Raw genomic sequence first — 19,648 nt, forward strand, 5'->3', positions numbered from 1 at the left:
TACACTGCTTTTAATTTTTTTTATTAATTTTCAAGATATTTATTGTTACACATATGTTTATTTTTCTAAAAATCTCTTCACAGATATAGTTTATATATTTATATTTGTAAAAATGAGATAAAAAAAAATATAGAATATCTAAAAAAACTACAAAAAAATATACATACTTTTTTGTTTTTTGTGTGTGTGTGTGTGTGTGTGTGTGTGTGTGTGTGTGTGTGTGTGTGTGTGTGTGTGTGTGTGTGTGTGTGTGTGTGTGTGTGTGTTTTAACATGCTCAAGACCATTTTTCTTTGTAAATCAGTTTATTAGTAATGCAAATGTTGATAAAGAGCATGCATGTTAAAAAAAGAGCATTTATGCATACATTTGTGTTACAGCAGTCATCTGAAGATCCTTATAGTAATACTGTATAATCATACATGTACACCTATGATCTGGAAATATACACAGATGCATTTGAAAAGAAGTAATTTATCCAGGAATTGAGAAGCTGAGCTCAGTTATCTATCGTTGAGCAGCCGTTGTAGTCCAGTTTTTCTCAACCTGGGGTTTAAAAGGGGCCTCGAGGACTTAACGTTATTTAAAAACAACAAAAAATCAAGATACTTCTTATTTTAGCTCACATCTTTAACAACAGTTAAAAAATTTAGTGTGAATTTCCAGGTTAATAACTGCATTGCTTTCGCATAATATGGCAGAAAATAACCCGGCATGCACAGTAAATGTCTTTTGTAAAATAATGTTCTTTAATCCTCTAAATTCTTTCATTTGTAAAATCAAATATTAGGGATAAAAATGTCTTAACAATATCTTATCCTTAATACGAATCCAGTGAATTATGAACAACCGGAAATTGATTGGATGGAAAGAGCAGGAAAATTAAAGAAACTTCATCTCTTGTAACTTTTGGAATCCTGAAATTCAGTTATTTGAATTATAATAATTTAGTTTCTAACACAGTTTCTGTAAAATAAAAGCATTTGTCTTTCCAGAGGAAACGTGTTAGCTTTCAAATGTTGTTGTGGACATTGATGGTCCTTGGAGAAAGGTTTGAGAACTACTGCTGCAGAACATCCATCTTTCTTTTTTCAGCGCTGCTATTTGATCTGATCAGCGACGTTTACTCAACACTTACTCGTGGCTTCTGTCCATTTCACTAATAGTTATTAGAGCATCAGATGTCCTAACCTCAGCCCCAACCTCCTCCTCCATCATTTCCATCTTCCTCTCCGTCCTCGTCCTCCTCCTCCTCCACACTCACCCCGTCCTTCTTCTTTTTCTTCTTCTTCTTCTTCTTCTTGCTCCACCTTGTATTTGACTCGTCTGATGGGGTCGGTCATGCTTCGCATTTTGCCCTCGTCAAACTCCTCGTTCATCATGAAGTTCCTGTCGATAAGCTCCGCCCCTTCTTGCCAGTTGCGGTAGCAGTCCGGCCCCAGTTTACAGATTTCTTCCACGGCGTCAGGTGTGAGAACAGAGCAGTCCGGACGCAAAACCACCACCCTGGGCAGATCCTGCACCTCGAACATCTCGCTCAGCTCCCTGTGAACCACACAAACACATCACTAACTACACAGCTCCTGATGGTCACACACACCGGCTCAGAAACACACTCCGATTCTCAACCTTTTTCACTCTAACCCAGCTAACAGGGAATCTTCTCAGGACTTTCTCCCAAAGATATGAACAAACTCTTCCAGTAATGTTAAAAGAACACATGTTCGAATTAGTAAATTAGAATTAGTACATTGTTCACAGAATGTTTTCTTACTAAAACACTGTTGGATGTTCATAATAACTGTGAATGTTTTTACTTGTTTCAGAACATTAAAAACTAACATTCTTCTTTTTGCAAAATTATAAAATGAAATGTTCCCTCAAAGTTTGCATAACCAAGAAAGAAAAAAAAAAAACCTTGTTTAAACAAACAAAAAATAGCATTACCTAAAATGATTAAAACATTTTATTAATACATATGTGGTATGTTAATAATTGAATTAGAGCTGAAATAAAATCTAAAATAAAAATAAAAAAAACAATATATAAATTTTTGCACTAAAATTACTGGAAATAAAAATTTAAATTGAAATAAAATGAAAAAAGCAAAGCTAAATAGTTATATTAAACAATAAAAATCAAGAAAATTTACAAAAATATATAATTACTAGATTAAAGTGAAAACTGAAAGTATAAAAATAAAACAAAAACTATAATAGTAATTCAAAAATATCAAAATATCACTGGATCATGCTAATGAACCTTATTTCCCAGTTATTTGAATTAATATGGTAAATACAGTACATAATATTTACATGCGGAACAGGACTGTAAAATAAAATAAAAAGTTCTTGAGTGTTAAATTTTATTTTAAAGCATCTTTTCTTCTTGCAGACCAGTCAAAGTGTGCTCAAGCACTGTACTAGTCATACTCAAATTTTTTGCACCAAACAAAAATGGTACGTACTGTCTGTAGGGGTCCTCGTAGGCCAAGAACAGGCAGCGTTTGGGCAGCTCCTTCAGGAACTTCTCCTGCTGCTCCTCGGACGAGTCCAGCGAGATGTACAGCAGGACCAGCTGAGCCGATCGCTCCACGTAGAACTCGTCCGTGAGCTTCTTGTGGAAGTCTTTGAGCGTCGGTGCAAACTCCTGGCACTTCTCGCACTCACCAGAGCCGAAGAACAGCATGAGGATACGGTTCTGGAGCCGCAGGACGATCTCACGCTCCGTGTCCAGCTCGTCTCTGTCTTTATTGTTCTTCACCAGAACCTTCCCCAGGAACAGGTCCACCATGACAGCTTCTGAAGAGAGAACATGTCCTGATCAGTGCTTGATAATATGCTTGAATGATCTGCATGGAGTTGAAGGGAATAGCAAAACTTTTAAAAAAATGGCAAACAAACCAGTGTAATGAATACACTACAACACAATCAAATACAGATTTTCCAGTGGAAACAGTATGTGAACAGTATCCTTAGGCTGTTAGTTTCTACACAAGCTATAACTGGAAAAAGATCATCTTGAGTTCAGTCAATGAGATTGAAGATGGTGGTCAAAGTCCTGCCCTGTATAAACACTCACAGATTGTGAGTTTGAATTCTACAAGACTAAACTAAAACCAACAGAGAATCTTCTCAAAACATCCCTAAGCCTCTTAATTATGAAATTATGAACAATCGTTCTCCCAGTTACATTAAAAGAACAGTTGTTAAAAGTTGTCTGGTCTTCAAAGTTAACTGTTAGCACAAAAACATACACGTCGACCATGTAATGTCTTTTTTCTGAAATGTTTAAGTTGGACGATTGTCTAATATATTTTAAATATTGCTACTTGTTTCAGAACGTTCGGAGGACATTCAAAAGTAACATTCCAATAATGTTTACAAAATTATATGGAATGGAATGTTCCTTTAACGTTCAGATCACAAAGAAAAAACGTTTTTAAAACATTTTTTAAACATATGAGGATTAGAACGTATACTGAATGTTTGAATGTTTTTAATTAATGGGAATGTTAGCAAACTGTTCTTAACTTTTTTTTTTTTTTTAAAGAATGGCATGAAATCTTGTTTAAGATAAACCTGGACGAAACTGAGAGTTACAGTATTTGGGGAAATACAGCAACTATTCACTCATGTAGGAGACTCGACCGATTATAGAAAATACAAACAAACACAAAAGTCCAGAAATGAACAAATTCATTGCACAAACACAGCTGCATGTGTAGAGCCGCGTCTACAACAGCCCAAAAGCTCATCTATTTGAAGTTATTCTCAGACCTTCAGTGACGGAGTCTCGCTGGCCTCAAAATCGCTGTTGATCGTAACCGAACCGATCATGAGTTCAGATCAACGCGGCTTCGCGTCCTGCAGGTTCACTGTGCTGTTATTTCTCGTCTCCACGGGCCCCGTTCACGGTGATTACAGGGTTAAAGTGACACCAGACTGTCTCTGACATCGTTCTGTCAGTGTTTGTCTACTCTCTAATCAGAGAGATTTAAAGGCCACAGTGAACAGACCACCTAATCTACATGAACCCACCGTCATAATCCTATTGAGAGAGAGAGAGAGAGAGAGAGAGAGAGAGAGAGAGAGATCAGTTAAATCTGACAGATGCCAATATTACTGAAGTTGATTATCATTAGCAAATCATGCAAATGCATGGCTGAGATTCAAGAACTGATATTTGTTTCTCTTTTATCGTGAAAATGAATAGTTTTGTTCTCTGGAAGGATTATGACCATGTTCATCAGAGATCCCATAAGCCTTCTTGCCTGAAAATACACCAAGGCCTTAATCCGAGAGAGAGAGAGAGAGAGAGAGAGAGAGAGAGAGAGAGAGAGAGAGAGAGAGAGAGAGAGAGAGTACAACTATTTGAGTGAGAAAGTGAGCTCTCAGGACTCTCTTACAAGTTACAGTTTAAAGCAATAGTTTGAAAATGGAAATTTGTTGAAAATGTCCTCACTCTCATGTCATCCAATATGCAGATGAGTTTGTTTCTTCATCAGATTTGGAGAAATGTGTCACTGCATCACTGTCTCAGCAATGGATGCTCTGCAGTGAATGGGTGCCATCAGAATGAGAATCCAAACAGCTGATAAAAACATCACAGTAATCCACACCACTCCAGTCCAGCAGTTAATGTCTTGTGATGCCAAAATAAACAAACCATTCAGACGTTTTTAACTTTAAACCATTGCTTCTTGCAAAAATATGCGCCCTCTATCCATTAACTTCCTCCAGTGAAAAAGTCATCTGGTCTGAATGGACTTTTTCACTTTTATTATGAATTATGAAAATTTATTATGGACTCGTATTTAAGATAAAAACGAATTAATGCTGGATTCGTTTCATCTTTTGTCTTCTCCAGATGTTAACTGTGCTGTGGATTATTGTGATGTTTTTATCAGCTGTTTGGACTCTCATTCTGGTGGCACCCATTCACTGTACCAGTACATCACAGCATACGCCTCCTAAAATCAGACTGAATCTACGTAATCAGACTTTAGGAAACATTCTTTATTCTTTGGTAAAAGGCACATTCAGGATGAAAGAAACAGAAAAGATTGATACATTGAACAAAAATAATCCATTTTCACACATTTAACTAAATATTATGCATTTCTCGAGCTAGCACATTAAGCATCATGTAAACATTAGTTTGCATTAAAATGGATTCATTTTAATCAGTTTCTATTCTCCCATACAAATCTCTTAAGGCAACTGAAAAAACAGACAACATAAAAACTAAAGGTTAAACACTTCTGTGCGGTTCACATCACGGGTAACACTGACCTCGAGGACTACGAACGAGCTGAACGAGCAATAAATTAATCATTTGCAAGCAAACTATCAGATAAAAACATGCCGATCTGATCCTGACCTTAATCTGGGATGCATAACAACAGCTTTACGTACTCACATCATGATCAAAGTGAAATAATAAAGGAATGAAATGTTAAAAATCACACTGATTTTACTAAAGCACAAAGGATCGGCCAGGACTCCTGACAAACTACTAGATTAAAATATCCAAAACCAAACCATCTCTATGGAGGTTGAGATTGTCCTTGAGATTCTCATTCATACCAATAAAATCAATATACTGCATATAACCAGTGTCATATTTACTGTTCCAGCATTTCAGGAAGATCACAGGTGTTCATCTCCTCTGAAGTACGTTGTGAGGTGAATTGGAGCTGTGTGACGTCCAGTGAAGCATTCGCAGCTCTCAGTTCTGACCGTCCTCAGCGCTGGTGGCTGTGATCGTGAGGGTTTCTCCGCTGAGCTCGAGTGTTTCGGCAGCTAGAGCTCGTCGCGGGCCGTGCTGTCCAGCGGAGACTGAAGCACGTCTGAGTTCTGCGCCTCGGTGCTGAGCTCCTCCTGCTCGCTGCTCTTGCGTGATCGCGCTCGGTCCCAGTCGGTGCGGACCGTCTCGTTGTCCCAGACGGTGGAGGTCTCCGTGTCGCTGATGTAGCCTGCGTCGCCCGTGTAGTGCGTGGGGTAAACCAGCAGCGGCTCGGCCGAAAACGCTTGCAGATCCCGCCGCTCGAAGTGAGACATGTAGTCCTCGCTGCACAGACGGAGACGGAAACAACATCAGTTATGGTGTTAATATATATATATAAGATTAACAGTAATACAGTGAAACAACACGCATTGAAGAAAACAGAATGAATGACAGTGAGACAAACTGATCTATCATATAAACCTTCAATTAAATAATTTCTTCCTTAAACTTTATTATTTATTATTAGTAATAATAATAACAATAATAATTTAATCTAAATCATTTATTTTATTATTATTGATGTTGTTAATAATAAAAAATATTATTATTAACAATAATAATTCATCAACAAAATAATTAATTTAAACTGTATTATTGTTAATAATAAAACAATTATTAAACATCATTATAATATTTGAAATGTATTATTATTACAATTTATAATACTATTTATAACAATATGCTTTAATTATTTTTTATATTATCATCACCATTAATAAAATTAATTATAATTTTTAGCTAATTAAATCCTTTATTTATTTATTTATTTATTTATTTATTTTACTTTGTTTACACTGACATTTTTATTTGTTATTATGAACTTGTTTATTTAAATTTATAAGAATTATAATATAACAAATATAAAAATGTATTCAATGTTCATATGTTCTCATTTCACTGAAATGTGATTTTTTTTTTTTAGCTGATCTTTAGGTTTATGTGACTTTAGTGATATTTTTTTTTATTAGATTCTGTGTTGTTTGATGGATCATATGAGACTTTTTTATTTATCACTGCTCTTTGTAAGGAGCAAAGAAAGCTCATTTACACAATAGTAAAGAATAGATTATTTTTGTATTGATCAGAAGAATAAAACAATATATAGAACTATAGATGAGAACACATGAGGCGATGAATCTCTCACATGGGGTGTTTGTTGTACATGACGGGCAGGAACTCGTCCACCGGCAGCATGTTTTTGAGCGGTTCGGCCCGCAGCAGCTTCTGAGCGCCGCGCAGCGAGATCATGTATCCCAGCGTCCAGTACGAGTAATCCGCCTCCACCAGGTTGTGTATTCTGGGCACAGATTTCTCCGGCCGGTCCACCTGCATCCGCTTGCGGCCGATGTAACTGAGAGAGAGAGACAGACAGCTGATGTCAGGAGTCCAGCAGAGGGCGCCGTACACACACAGACTCCTTCACTCACATCAAGTCCCAGTCCAGCCGCTGAGACTCGATCTCCTCCATCAGATTCTGCAGACGACGCTTAAAGAAAACCTCAAAGCGCAGGTCGTCCTCGATCACCAGAGACGTCTTCAGTCCCCGATCCACAATCTAACACAGAAAACACAGAACCGAGACAGAATGACACACTGACACGCACATACTGAGTAAAGACTATATATATAATTGTATGTTACACTTAAAAAAAAAAAAAAAAAAACTGTCCTATATCGATTAAAGGGATTTCCTAAATGTAAGAAATTATACAAATTATTTTTTCTTTTATTTTATTAGTTATAATAATATTTTTTTACAAAATAAAATCGTAGCATTTAGAAAAAAAAGCATCTAATTATTTTCTTCTAAAAAAATTTAAACACTGAGAAAACATTGCTATATATTATTACATTTAAAAACACATTTAAAACACTTTCTTGGAATTATTTTATTATTAAATATTATATCTATATATATATATATATATATATATATATCTATATATATCTATACTCTATAGATCTATATATAGATATATATATATATATATATATATATATATATATATATATATATAACATTATTTTGTTATCTGAATGAATTTACTTGATGAATATGTTTAACTTCAAGCACTTTCCCTGTTTCTATCTGTTTTGTTGTCATTTTATCATTGACTATTTACATTTTATTAGAGTATTTACTAATCTTGTATAAGTACTGGAAAAACATGTTTACTTAACCGAGAAACACATGAAGTCAACATTGTTTCAATTAAATATTTACATTTCTCTCTCTCTCTCTCTCTCTCTCTCTCTCACCTCTGTCCAGATGTTGAAGTGTGACAGGAAGCAGCCCAGCTCTCCTTTAGTGAGCGGCCGGCCGTGATACGGGTCGCTGTATCCGGGGAGCATCTGGATCCCCAGCGCCTCGATCTGACTGGTGTTCAGCGCCCTGAAACACACACACACACACACACACACACACACACATACACACACACACACACACAAGCCACACACACACACACACACACACACACACACACACACACACACACACACACACACTCGGGTCAGACGGGATCATGTGAAGCTCATGTCTGCATGTGAACGCGATCCGTCTGTGTGAGTTTGAGACGTACTTGCCATCTACAGCGGCGGTGATCTTGCAGGCGATCTCTTGTTCATACAGAGTCCTGAGCATGCGCTCTCTGCGGTCCGAGCGCCTCAGCAGGTTTATCATAAACACCTGAACACACATACCATAAGACTGATGAATATATATTATCATAATAATAATAATAATAATAATATACAGCTTTATAAAATATGAAAATAAATAATACATGTAATATATTAATAATATGATAATACATATGTCAATAAAAAATATATAAAATAAAAACAATTGTATTATAGTATATTATACTATGATACAAAATAAAGTAATACAACGATATAACACATAAAAAATATAATATATAATATAATGCAATACACAATAAATAAAATAATAATAAAGTAATATAAAAAACTCTTTAAGCATTACAGTTTTATAACATTTCATAAAGTGATGTAATATGAGATTAAAGAAATATAACAATTAATATAAAATAAAATATACAATATAAAAAATACAGAAAAAATACAAAATACAAAATAAAATACAAAAAAAATAAATATAATTACAATTATATTATAAAATGAAATGGAACAAAAAATAAATATTTAATGTTTAATATTAATTAATAAAAATAATGTTTAATAAATAATATTAACATAAAATACTTTATTACCTATTTTATAGTATACTATTTCATTAAATAATATAAATAAAAATATTAAAAATATACAACGTAAAATGATATAAAATATAAAAAGTATGAAGTACAATAAAAATACTATAAGACAGAATAAAGTAGTGTGGCATTAATGTGACATCCTGACCTCATCGAAGCCCATTTTATCAGGCTGTTTAGGAGGAAGAGAGAGATACACGGACGGCTCTGATGGAGGACTGCGCACTGCAGACAAAACACATTCAGAACGAAGAAGGACATTTCATTACGCTCCTTAAGCAGAAAACATGTGACCAGTCACGTGACTCACCCATAACCTCCAGCAGCGAGTGCAGAAAACTGTCCGCCTCGTCCTGCAAGGTATTATGGGAGCGCAGGGGCACGGGGAAATACCCATAAGTCTCTCTGTTGCAGATGTACATCTGAACCTCTGAGGGAAACCAAGTTAAAATTCACACAAAAGCAGCGCACATGATCACCGAATACAGTCTGCTCGATCTGAGACGAACCTGCCATGCGCGCGGAGAAGGCGAAGATGATGATGTCGTCGAAGGCCCAGCTGTAGTCGGGATGAGGCGGGAAGAAGGCCAGCCCACGGGACGCCTCCTTCCTCAGATCCAGCAGGAAGGTGGAGTGAACCATGGGCACGGCGAAGCAGCCCTTCTTCTCCTGCCTGCGGATGGGCATGTAGGCCGGCGTCCGCTTATAATAACCCTGCAAACACACGCTCGCTCGTTAACCAAAAATATCTGTCAACGACCTTTTCCCATCACTGAAGGCCTGTTCACACCGAGAATGAGATCTACAACCATAACAATAAAGATGGAGTCACTCTAAATTTAACCACAGCTATAATGATAACAGCACGGAGGAACTGATGGAATCACTTACAGAATTGTTTTTTTTTGCTGATAAATGATATAAATAATGACAACCAATCAGAATCCATCCTGCTTTAAAGAGCTTAAGAATTTAAAGTGACAGACATCAAAACTGCAGAACACAGGTAAAATAAATATGTTGGTGTAAACGGGTCTTAAGGCAAGACGTCGCTCATTAATCAATGACTGATTATATAAACGTGCAATATCATTGACAAAAAAGGCGAAATTAAAATATTTATAAGTAGTTATAGTTAATTATGAAAACTAATAATAATAATTATTATTATTCTTTAACAAGCCTGTTTGCGGTTGCCAGATGTCAAGATCTTAGATACCTCAATCAGAGCTTTTCACTTAATATTCCCAACCTGGCAACCATAATATTCCCATTCTGGGAATGATTGTTTCACTTAATATTCCCAATCTGGCAACAATCTCTCTGCTCTGAGAAAAAAAAGTTGCTGATGATCTGAAAAAAAAAAAAAAAAAACACCAGAAAACATGTATGTTGCAGTTTGACGATCTTCACTGCGATATTCTGCTCAAATGAAAGTGCAATAAAGGAAGTCTGTGTTCCTTCACGTGGCCTTTTGCTGCGATTAAATCTGTGAGCAAACCTTCTCAGTGACAAACTGTAATAAACCCAAACATTTGTCGCTTCATGTCAAAGTGCAATAATCGAGATGAAACGTAAAAAGACATTTCTCTGATGACAACAATCATGATTATAATTTTGCTGAAAACAGTCACTTTAACAGTTCGATCACTATGCAGCGTGACTGAAATATGAGTGTTTTCACTGACTAAACCTTGACTAAGAATAAACATGATAAGAACTAAACAGCACATCTGACAGATGATGAAGTCTGAATGATAAAAGAGCTGTGAAGCGCTCTGACGGGACAGGACACGCGTGCACACACCTGAGACGTCATGCCGCACCAGAAGTTTGAGTACGCCGCTCTGGACTCCAGCATCGGCGCCACGATCGTCTTGTTCTCCTGCATCAGCTGCCATAAAACGTCCTGGTTGGTCAGGAGGTTATCACAGTCCACCATCTGCAAACAGAGTCTGTCATGTTTGTTTCACTGATCATTTCAAAGAGACTCCCCATTACTTCACTTAATTTTAGATCTGAGGAAAAAAAAAAAAAATGCATTGTTTTAAACCGATCCATAAAAATGTCATCTTTTAACAGTTCCCCTGTGACAAAGAAGTACAGTTAATAAAAAAAAATATATATATATAAAAAACTTTTTTTTACTAATTTTATTGTGGAAACATAATTTTAAAGAATATTTGAATGTAATGTTTTTAGACACTCAACAGCAGGTTATTTACAATTGAATGAAAATGTATTAGTTTAGATTTATATTAGTTTAGAGTGGACTTAAGTACGTCTTTATATGTCATTAATTACTAGATAAGGTTAAAGCACTGCAGAATGTACTGACAAACATTTATGGCAAACTAAAATACTGCTTAATGTCATTTCTATTGAAACTCTATGTCATGCATTTATAATTATACGCAACTTGCAATGAAGTACATTTAAAATGTATTAACTTGTATTATTTTGAAATTTAATTCTGGCTCCTGAATCAGAAAAAAAAAAAAATCAAAGTTAATGTTTGTATGTAGTGTTTATTATTGGAGAACACTTTATAAGAAACTACTATTTCAGTCATTGTGCTTCTTTGTAATTATTACTAGCTATTTCTGAGTAAAATTAAATCAGTGCAGTATGAAACAAGAGATGCCTAAAAAAAACCTTATTTAATTTATGTTGGTTACCAAAGATAAAACTCAATGTGGTTGCCCAGAAAAGAGATTTTTAACTTTCATACATGACAGTGGTTTTGATTCCTCACCAGCGGAGAGTGTGTATAATCTTATAATGGTACAGAGTACTTCGACTAAAGCACACGCAGACCAGTGCCGACTGCTGGACAGCAGATTGAGGAACAGAGCTGATCACAGAGCAGCAGAAATAACACTAGAACACTGAACAGCACTGCTAACTTTAGACGAGCAGACGCTCCTCTGAGCGTGACCCTCTGCAGACTGGAGGTGAAGGGTAATGAGCGTGTGACGTGAGGAGGGTCAGTTCGGGTCCCACCGCAACACTACTGTGACAGTTCAGTGAAGGGTAAAGAGACTCGTCTCAGATGATGTACCAGAAAAGTAGTCGGCCCACATCTCCCGCGCCGTGTCGAGGGCTGCCTGACGCAGCTTCATCACGTGCTCGTACCGCAGACTCGTCCAGTGCTTCGGGCCGCTCTCGGATCCTCATAGACGCTGAGAAACACACAGACACATAAATACATACATGAGCCACAGACCTTTCAGACTCAGTCCGAGGTCATTTGAACAGACACACATCCAGTGCAAAGACAGAACTTAATTTCTTTAGTGTGATGGACTGATTTTTCTGTCCTATCAATTAATTCAAATTTAAATTTTAAACATTAAAATACAAATGATACATAAAATGACTTAAATGCACTAAATAAAATACCATGTGGTGTAACTTTCCTTTAAACATGATCCATGATATTTGTAAAAAAAAAAAAATCTATCTATCTATCTATCTATCTATCTATCTATCTATCTATCTATCTATCTATCTATCTATCAAATCAGATTATAGTTACCTTAAATTAAAACCATAAAAAAAAAATTTGTTACTTAAAATAAATGTTAACTGAAATAAAACAGAAAAAGGTATATGTTTTCAAAGTAACTTTTCTTATTTTCAGTTGGTTTAACCTGATGTACTAAAATAACTAAAACTGAAATATTATATAATATAATATAATATAATATAATATATAATATATATATATATATATATATATATATATATATATATATATCTATATATATATATAATATATAATATATATACATATACACACACATTAAAAAAATGCATAAACTATAAAAATAAAAATAAAATTCAAAATATTAACAAAAACTATAATAGAATATAATACTAAAAATGATGCTAGTGATAAAATGATAAAATAAGAAATAATGATAAAATAAAAGTTCAGTCAGACATTTTAAAGATGTAAGAAAAAAAATTATATTTAAAATAAAATAAACAATTCAGTATATTTTGAGGTCAGTAGAACATTGATATTTACAAGAAATAGCACAGACACTGATCACATCACAGAAAATATGTTTGTGTGCATCTTTAGTTTGTGTTCACACACAAGTTCAGCTTTGGGTTCAGATGCAGTTTAAGGTCAGTCTCACCTGGGCTCCTCCTGAGGTCTCCACTCCACATAATGATAGAAGTTCTGGACGTTTATCAGCCATTCGCGCAGGATTGCAGTGGTGTTGTCTGAATTATGATCTGTGGCCACCCCTGAGGACAGAAAGATCAGCAGTTCAACGTCTGAAATAGACATAAAAGATGGCCGCTCCTCAAAAAAACTATGAATGACAGAATAGAAAGCAAATGACTATAATTAGAGCTTTTTAATTTTCCTTTTCTTGCTGAATGTTGAGTTTTGTTCTCATGTGCAGCGCTGTAAAAATCACCCCATATTTAACTTCACTACATGACCTTTGGAAAACCAAGCTTGTCTTTAGCGTTTGGCTGCAGAATGAACACATGAGAACCAGAGACCTTCACCGACAGCTGCTACATACTGCAGGACACTTTTCAAAATGTGTTAGATTATTCAAATTCATTCACACAGTCGCCAGTGTTGGGGAAAGTTACTTTTAAAAGTAATGCATTTCAGTGTTACCTCATAAAGCAACTAACTGAGTTACTTTTATGGCAAGTAATGCATTACATTAGTTTTGCATTACTTTTTGTCACCTGTTTGGCTTTTTTCTTTTTTTTTTTCTTTTTTTTAATAAGAGAAAACCCAAAAGTTAGATTTTTGGCAGCTGTAAAGGCCCTCTCACACCTAAAGTGAAATGAATAAACCTCAGGCTGAAGGAAGTGAATCTGTTCCTCTCAAAGTGGCGACAGGAGAAATGTCAGTCAATCAATGGGAAAACAGAGTAACTTACATTACTTATTTGATAAATTAACTACTTTACTAGTTACTTGAAAAAAGTAATCTGACTGATTTTATCAGAGAGATCATGCAGGCCGTCTGCTGGAGATCAGGGTTTTGCTGTAAACAGATGGATTCCAGGAGCACAATCTCAAATCAAACACACACACAAGCTTATGAATGTTCCTCAGGCAAATTCCATTCCTCTTTTTTTGCAGTCACTTGATCAGATCTAACGCAGTCGTTCCGTCTCCATCAGGATTGTGTTTGGTGATCCGAAGCTCTGAATATTTCCAGTATACACACTAAACTTGTGAAGAGAAAAATGACTAGCACTAGTGCTCAAAATTAGGTTTACAGATCTGAAGAAACACTTGAAAGCTTTAGAAACAAATTACTATTTACAAAACAATGTGATATTTTGGTTTGCATCCAAAACAATAAAGTACATGCAAAACGAACATTTAATTTAAGTTTCCAACAAAAAATAAACTATATTATATTATATAAAATGCTATGTGTGTGTGTGTGTGTGTGTGTGTGTGTGTGTGTATATATATATATATATATATAGATATATAGATATATATATATATATATATATATATTCAAAAGTTTGGTGCCAATAATACATTTAAAAAAAATTTATATTTTATTCATCAAAAATGCTCAAATGATCAAAAGTGACAGTAAAGACATTTATAATGTTACAAAATATTTATTTCAAACTTTCAATTAATCAAAGAATTCTGAAAAATAAAATGTATCACAGTTTACACAAAAATATTGTGCAGCACAACTGTTTTCAACATTGAAAATAATCAGAAATGTTTCTTGAGCAGCAAATCATCATATTTTCATGATTTCTGAAGATCATGTGACACTGAAGACTGGAGTAATGATGCTGAAAATACAGCTGCGCATCACTGAAATAAATTACACTTTAACAGATATTCACATAGAAAACAGATATTTTAAATAGTAATACTATTTCATAATATTACTGTTTTTAATATTTTTGATCAAATAAATTCAGCCTTGATCAGCATATACTTCTTTCAGAAACATAAAAATAATCTTACCGACCCCGAATCTTTGAACGGTAGTGTTTATGTTATAATTATAGTATCATATATTATATATAATTATGGCGATTAAACATCTGTGGGTGTAAAATCACATCTGTAATGTGGCTGCCTGATTCATAGAAAGTCATCAAACGAAAGCGCTCATCCGATAATTAAAGCCATTAAGACACAGGAGAAAAAAGGCGCCAAACCACACCGAACCGCCGCGCTCGCATTAAGAGAACCAATCACACGGCCGCGGGCTCGGCCACGCCCATCCAACAAACTTTCAATATAACGGTAAGAAATAAAGGTTTGTGCAGATGTTGACCAGAGAAACCCACTGAGATGTTCAGCAGGATCTGCCAGCGTCCGCTGCGACTCTTTTGAACTGACTGAAACCAAGATGACACGATGTCAGAAATGAGAATTCACATTAAAGGAAGAGTTCACACACAGTTGCATTCATTTTTTTCTAGTACTCATTTAAGGCCCGTTCACACCAAGAACGATAACTGTTTTGCCGCAGATTTGTCCTCTGCCACTTTAAATGTTTCAGCTCTTTAAAGTCAGGTGGATCCTGATTGGCTGTCGTTGTCTTTATCATTCATCAGAACCAAGTTTCCTTACACTGGACTAAAGGAGAATAGTTTTATATAATCCACAGGAAGGGAACTTCGCTCTGAATTGTTCACTTATATTTTCATTAAAACTACATATTTGGACATGCTACTTAAAACATATTTCTTACTTAAAATATACTTTAAGTGTGCTGAATGTTATTATTTACTGAATGGGACAATGAAATGAGTTGGGTCAGTTGCTCTAAAAAAGTAATTAATTAATCAAATGACATCTTCAACAGCGTAATCAGATTACTTTTCTAATACTTTCTCTAAAATGTATTGCATATTACTAATTACTTTCTAAACCAGGGGAATATTACACACATTGAGAAGAAACTGCTCTTTTAATTCTTTAAAATAAATATAAAATTTCAGTAGGTTGCATTAAAACATACATTTTAACATTAATTACACTGCATATTAATATTAGAACAATAGACATACAATTACAAAATCCACTCTTGTTTTATAGGGGATTGTTCTAGTATTAAATGCAATTACACCAGACGTAACTGTAATTAAATTACAGAAAGTGTATATAAATACATTGTCTTCACTTCAAACATGTTTTTGCATTTTTCACTTGGTGTGATATTTTGTCAACTGTAATTAAGTTTTTCACAAGTGTCAGAAAACTAAAGTGTCACAAATCCCAGGCTTACTGTGATATGATAGTCACTTGGTATAACAGTCTTTTTAAAGTGTATTGCATTGCTTTGCGGTTTGTATTTTCTATTTGTTGCTTTTCTAATGGACCTCGAGTCTGAAAATAAATGTTGAAAAAGTTAGGCTACGTTTAGAATAAATATTACTTGCTGAGATAATTTGTTGGCTGTGATTATTATAAATAAGACACATCAAAGTATTTGATAAATCAACAATATGTAGCTCGCTACATGGAAGATGTCTTCCCTTTTATGACTTGCTCGAAGCCTCTCAGAAGGTGCTTCGCACATAATCTCTCTGTCGCCGCAGGGAAGGTTTTTGTTTTCAGCTCACAGACTCATTCATGTGTTGTTTTCTCACAAATTCCATCAGCGCGCGCAACGGGCATTCACGAGCGCGGCTACAAAGACACGTCGGCTGATCAGATCGGCATGAGTGGAAAAAAAGGGGGGCAGAGCTGATCCAAGGGCATGAAGGGGGTGTCTGTGTGCCCTGGACACGTCTAAACTCGCTCATTTCACCTCCACGCACACATGCCACAGCAGGAGTAAAGACAAAACTATCCTGCTCTCGTTTCCAAAAAGAGATACATTACACACATTACATCTCCAAACACTCATGCGAGCGCAGCTGCTGTTAGTTTAGTTATCTCAACACACACAAACGCCTCTCTGCTGTTTACTTTCACTCGCTGCATTTGTAGAAAGTCTGCAGACTCTGTATTACAGTTAACACGCAACGCATCAGTCCAGCGTCGCGCCTGCTGGACGCGCATCTGTTGGATGCGCAACCGTGCAGAACATCAGTTCTGATAAATTACGCCAAGTAATCCAGTCCGCCGGGACTCACCATACAGCCATGCGGTCTTTGGGGTAGTTGAGACGGTCGATGGCACCGAGGACGTGCGGCAGAGAGTGCGCCGAGTTGCGGCACACCAGCGCGAGCAGCACCCGCGGCGCGAGCAGCGCGGACTCCGGGCTCCAGCGCTCCTCCGGGAAATAACTGCGCACCGGACCGCTCCATAGCAGCAGGAAAAAGAAACACAGCAGATACATGACCGGAGAACGAGAAGCGGAAAGATCGGGCGGGCAAGCGGAACACCGAGACTGAACGCTGACGCGAACAGTGACTATCTGCGATTTATTGCCAACCGACAGAAATACGGAGCGACTCTGGGTGGCCCCTGGAGGAGATTTAAAGGGAAGGGCTTCTTACTGAAAATAGAGAAAGATTGTGGTACAAAAAAGTCAGAAAAATCCAGTCCTCTCAGTCATCTGGTAATTGACAGTGAGTTTATAATAATCAGTAATTAATCTGTAATTAAACTTTACAAGCTGGACTGTTCGCCTTTAATTTCGCGGCCCCTTTAAGAAAAGCAGCCGCTCTCGGTTAGAATCTGCCAGAAAGTTTGTGGGCGTGGCGAACATACACTTACATACGGGACAAGTAAACAAGCGACAAGTAGACAATACATTTAGATTAGAAGAGTGGAGGGAATATATGGCAGTGGAACAAACGGTGCTTCCTGAAACACAGAGCGAACAGTTCACAGTTGTGAAGCGCACACTGAGGACATCTGCTGGTCACAGTTCTGGAAATGCAACAAAAACACTCGACTCTACAGTAGGCCAACTCATTTTTATACCATGATACTACTATCACTATATTTTGTTTATATTTAAGGGCAATGTATAATATGATACAGAAATGACTAATATAATTTAAAACTAAAACACACCAGAGAGTCCAGGGGTCAGAAACTAAAACCCAGAAGTGGAGAGTCCAGGGGTCAGAAAGTAAAAGTCCTGCCATATGTTTATTCCACCCATGAACTCAGCAGCTGATTTCACCAGAGGAGGAATCAAGTCATTCCTTCCAAGTCACAAACAAGTCTCAAGTCAAATCCCAAGTCCTCAAAGAGTTAAAGTTCATGAGATAATTAAGTGACTAATTAAATGATGATTGTGCATTAGAGATGAACACCTGTTTGTTGTTTGTAAATTACATAGGATCAGATGTTAATGTTTTATTGGTTAAAATGATGCCACCATCATGGAGATCAGTATTTGATTTAGTTGTGCTCTTGACCCTTGACTTGTTGTACTAGATCTTTCTGTCTATGTGGGGTTGTAGAGAAAAGAGATCAGTGATATGCATTAAACAGATAGTCTCAATGAGCTGGAGTAATCATATTCAAAATAGTGTTTGTTCTTTTCATAAGTTTAGATTTTGAATAATCATCCCAGTGAAACTACAGCATGCAAAAAAAGTACTGTTATAATATTTACAGAGAATAAATTTTACATCTGTGTAACACATACAGAAATTTGAGCTCCAGTGCTTTTTAGACACACACAGATATCAAGAACCAGCATATTAAACTCCAAAATGGGGAAAATCAACAAAATGCTTCATGTTGCAATACATGAAAAACTCCCATAATGCACTGCAGTATGAATAATTATTTGTCACCACTGTTGAGGATCATATGATAAATGTTCATGGCTAAATGCCTAATCCTAAACAAGTTTTTTTTTCTCTTAATATTGAAGTATTATGGTGGCATTGTATAATGAAATATCACTCTTTTTTTAAATAACAATACAGAAACTCAAATCAAGATCATACAGTCATCAAAAGCATAAGTTACCTGCTAGTTCAAGATTTGCTTCAGCATTGCACAAACGCTTGCTATGAAACAGTAATGCATTTGCTTAGAAGCAAATTTATCAAAACTGTTAAAAGGCTCAAGAAGAGCACAACTGAAGCAAATACTGACCACAATTATGGTGGCAAAGTTTTTTTTTCCTTCCAATTGATTTCATCCAAGGCTGTGCTTAAAGTCAGTTGTAGTTCTTATGTTTCTCTTTTCTTCAGTGATGTTGATTGTTAACAGCAGGTGTTCATCACTAATGCACAATCTTCATTTAATTAGTCACTTAATTATTTCATTAACTTTAACTCTTTGAGGACTCGGGATTTAACTTGAGACTCGTTTGTGACTTGGAAGGAATGACTTGATTCCTCCTCTGGTGAAATCAGCTGCTGAGTTCATTGGTGGAATAAACATATGGCAGGACTTTTACTTTCTGACCCCTGGACTATCCACCTCTGCTTAATCCTAACTATGTTTTGCTGTTAATTCAAATTTTTTATGGTATGTATACCATACTTTTGCATTTTGATTTGAATGTGAATCTGAGAGGATCATCAGCACATGTCATGTCAGATTCCAATAAAGGATTATATAAACCGGTAACATCAGGCAGGAATAATGGGGAAAAGTCTACAAACTGTGTGTGTGATAAAAACTCTATGGTGGGCTCTACACTTCAGTCTTTGTGGATCCAGTACA

At 35.9% G+C, this 19,648-nt stretch overlaps 2 protein-coding genes across 2 annotated transcripts; both read right to left on the bottom strand.

Annotated features, from left to right (window-relative positions):
• Positions 1-255: 255 nt before the first annotated feature.
• On the bottom strand, positions 256-4,503 carry LOC109072634 (nucleoredoxin like 1). Its single transcript, XM_042767818.1, is given in 4 exon segments — positions 256-1,290; positions 1,292-1,544; positions 2,467-2,800; positions 3,779-4,503. Coding segments are annotated over 3 exon segments (678 nt in total). The 5' UTR covers positions 2,793-2,800; positions 3,779-4,503; the 3' UTR covers positions 256-1,191.
• Positions 4,504-5,002: 499 nt separating this feature from the next.
• LOC109072607 (procollagen galactosyltransferase 1-like) lies at positions 5,003-17,466 on the bottom strand. The gene is given in 13 exon segments (XM_042767822.1): positions 5,003-6,071; positions 6,934-7,140; positions 7,217-7,344; positions 8,049-8,181; positions 8,372-8,478; positions 9,177-9,253; positions 9,339-9,458; positions 9,538-9,742; positions 10,836-10,969; positions 12,090-12,189; positions 12,192-12,210; positions 13,177-13,287; positions 17,143-17,466. Coding segments are annotated over 13 exon segments (1,815 nt in total). The 5' UTR covers positions 17,349-17,466; the 3' UTR covers positions 5,003-5,803.
• Between the last annotated feature and the right edge of the window lie 2,182 nt (positions 17,467-19,648).

Source organism: Cyprinus carpio, chromosome A12 (genome assembly GCF_018340385.1).
Source record: "Cyprinus carpio isolate SPL01 chromosome A12, ASM1834038v1, whole genome shotgun sequence".
NCBI lineage: Eukaryota > Metazoa > Chordata > Actinopteri > Cypriniformes > Cyprinidae > Cyprinus > Cyprinus carpio.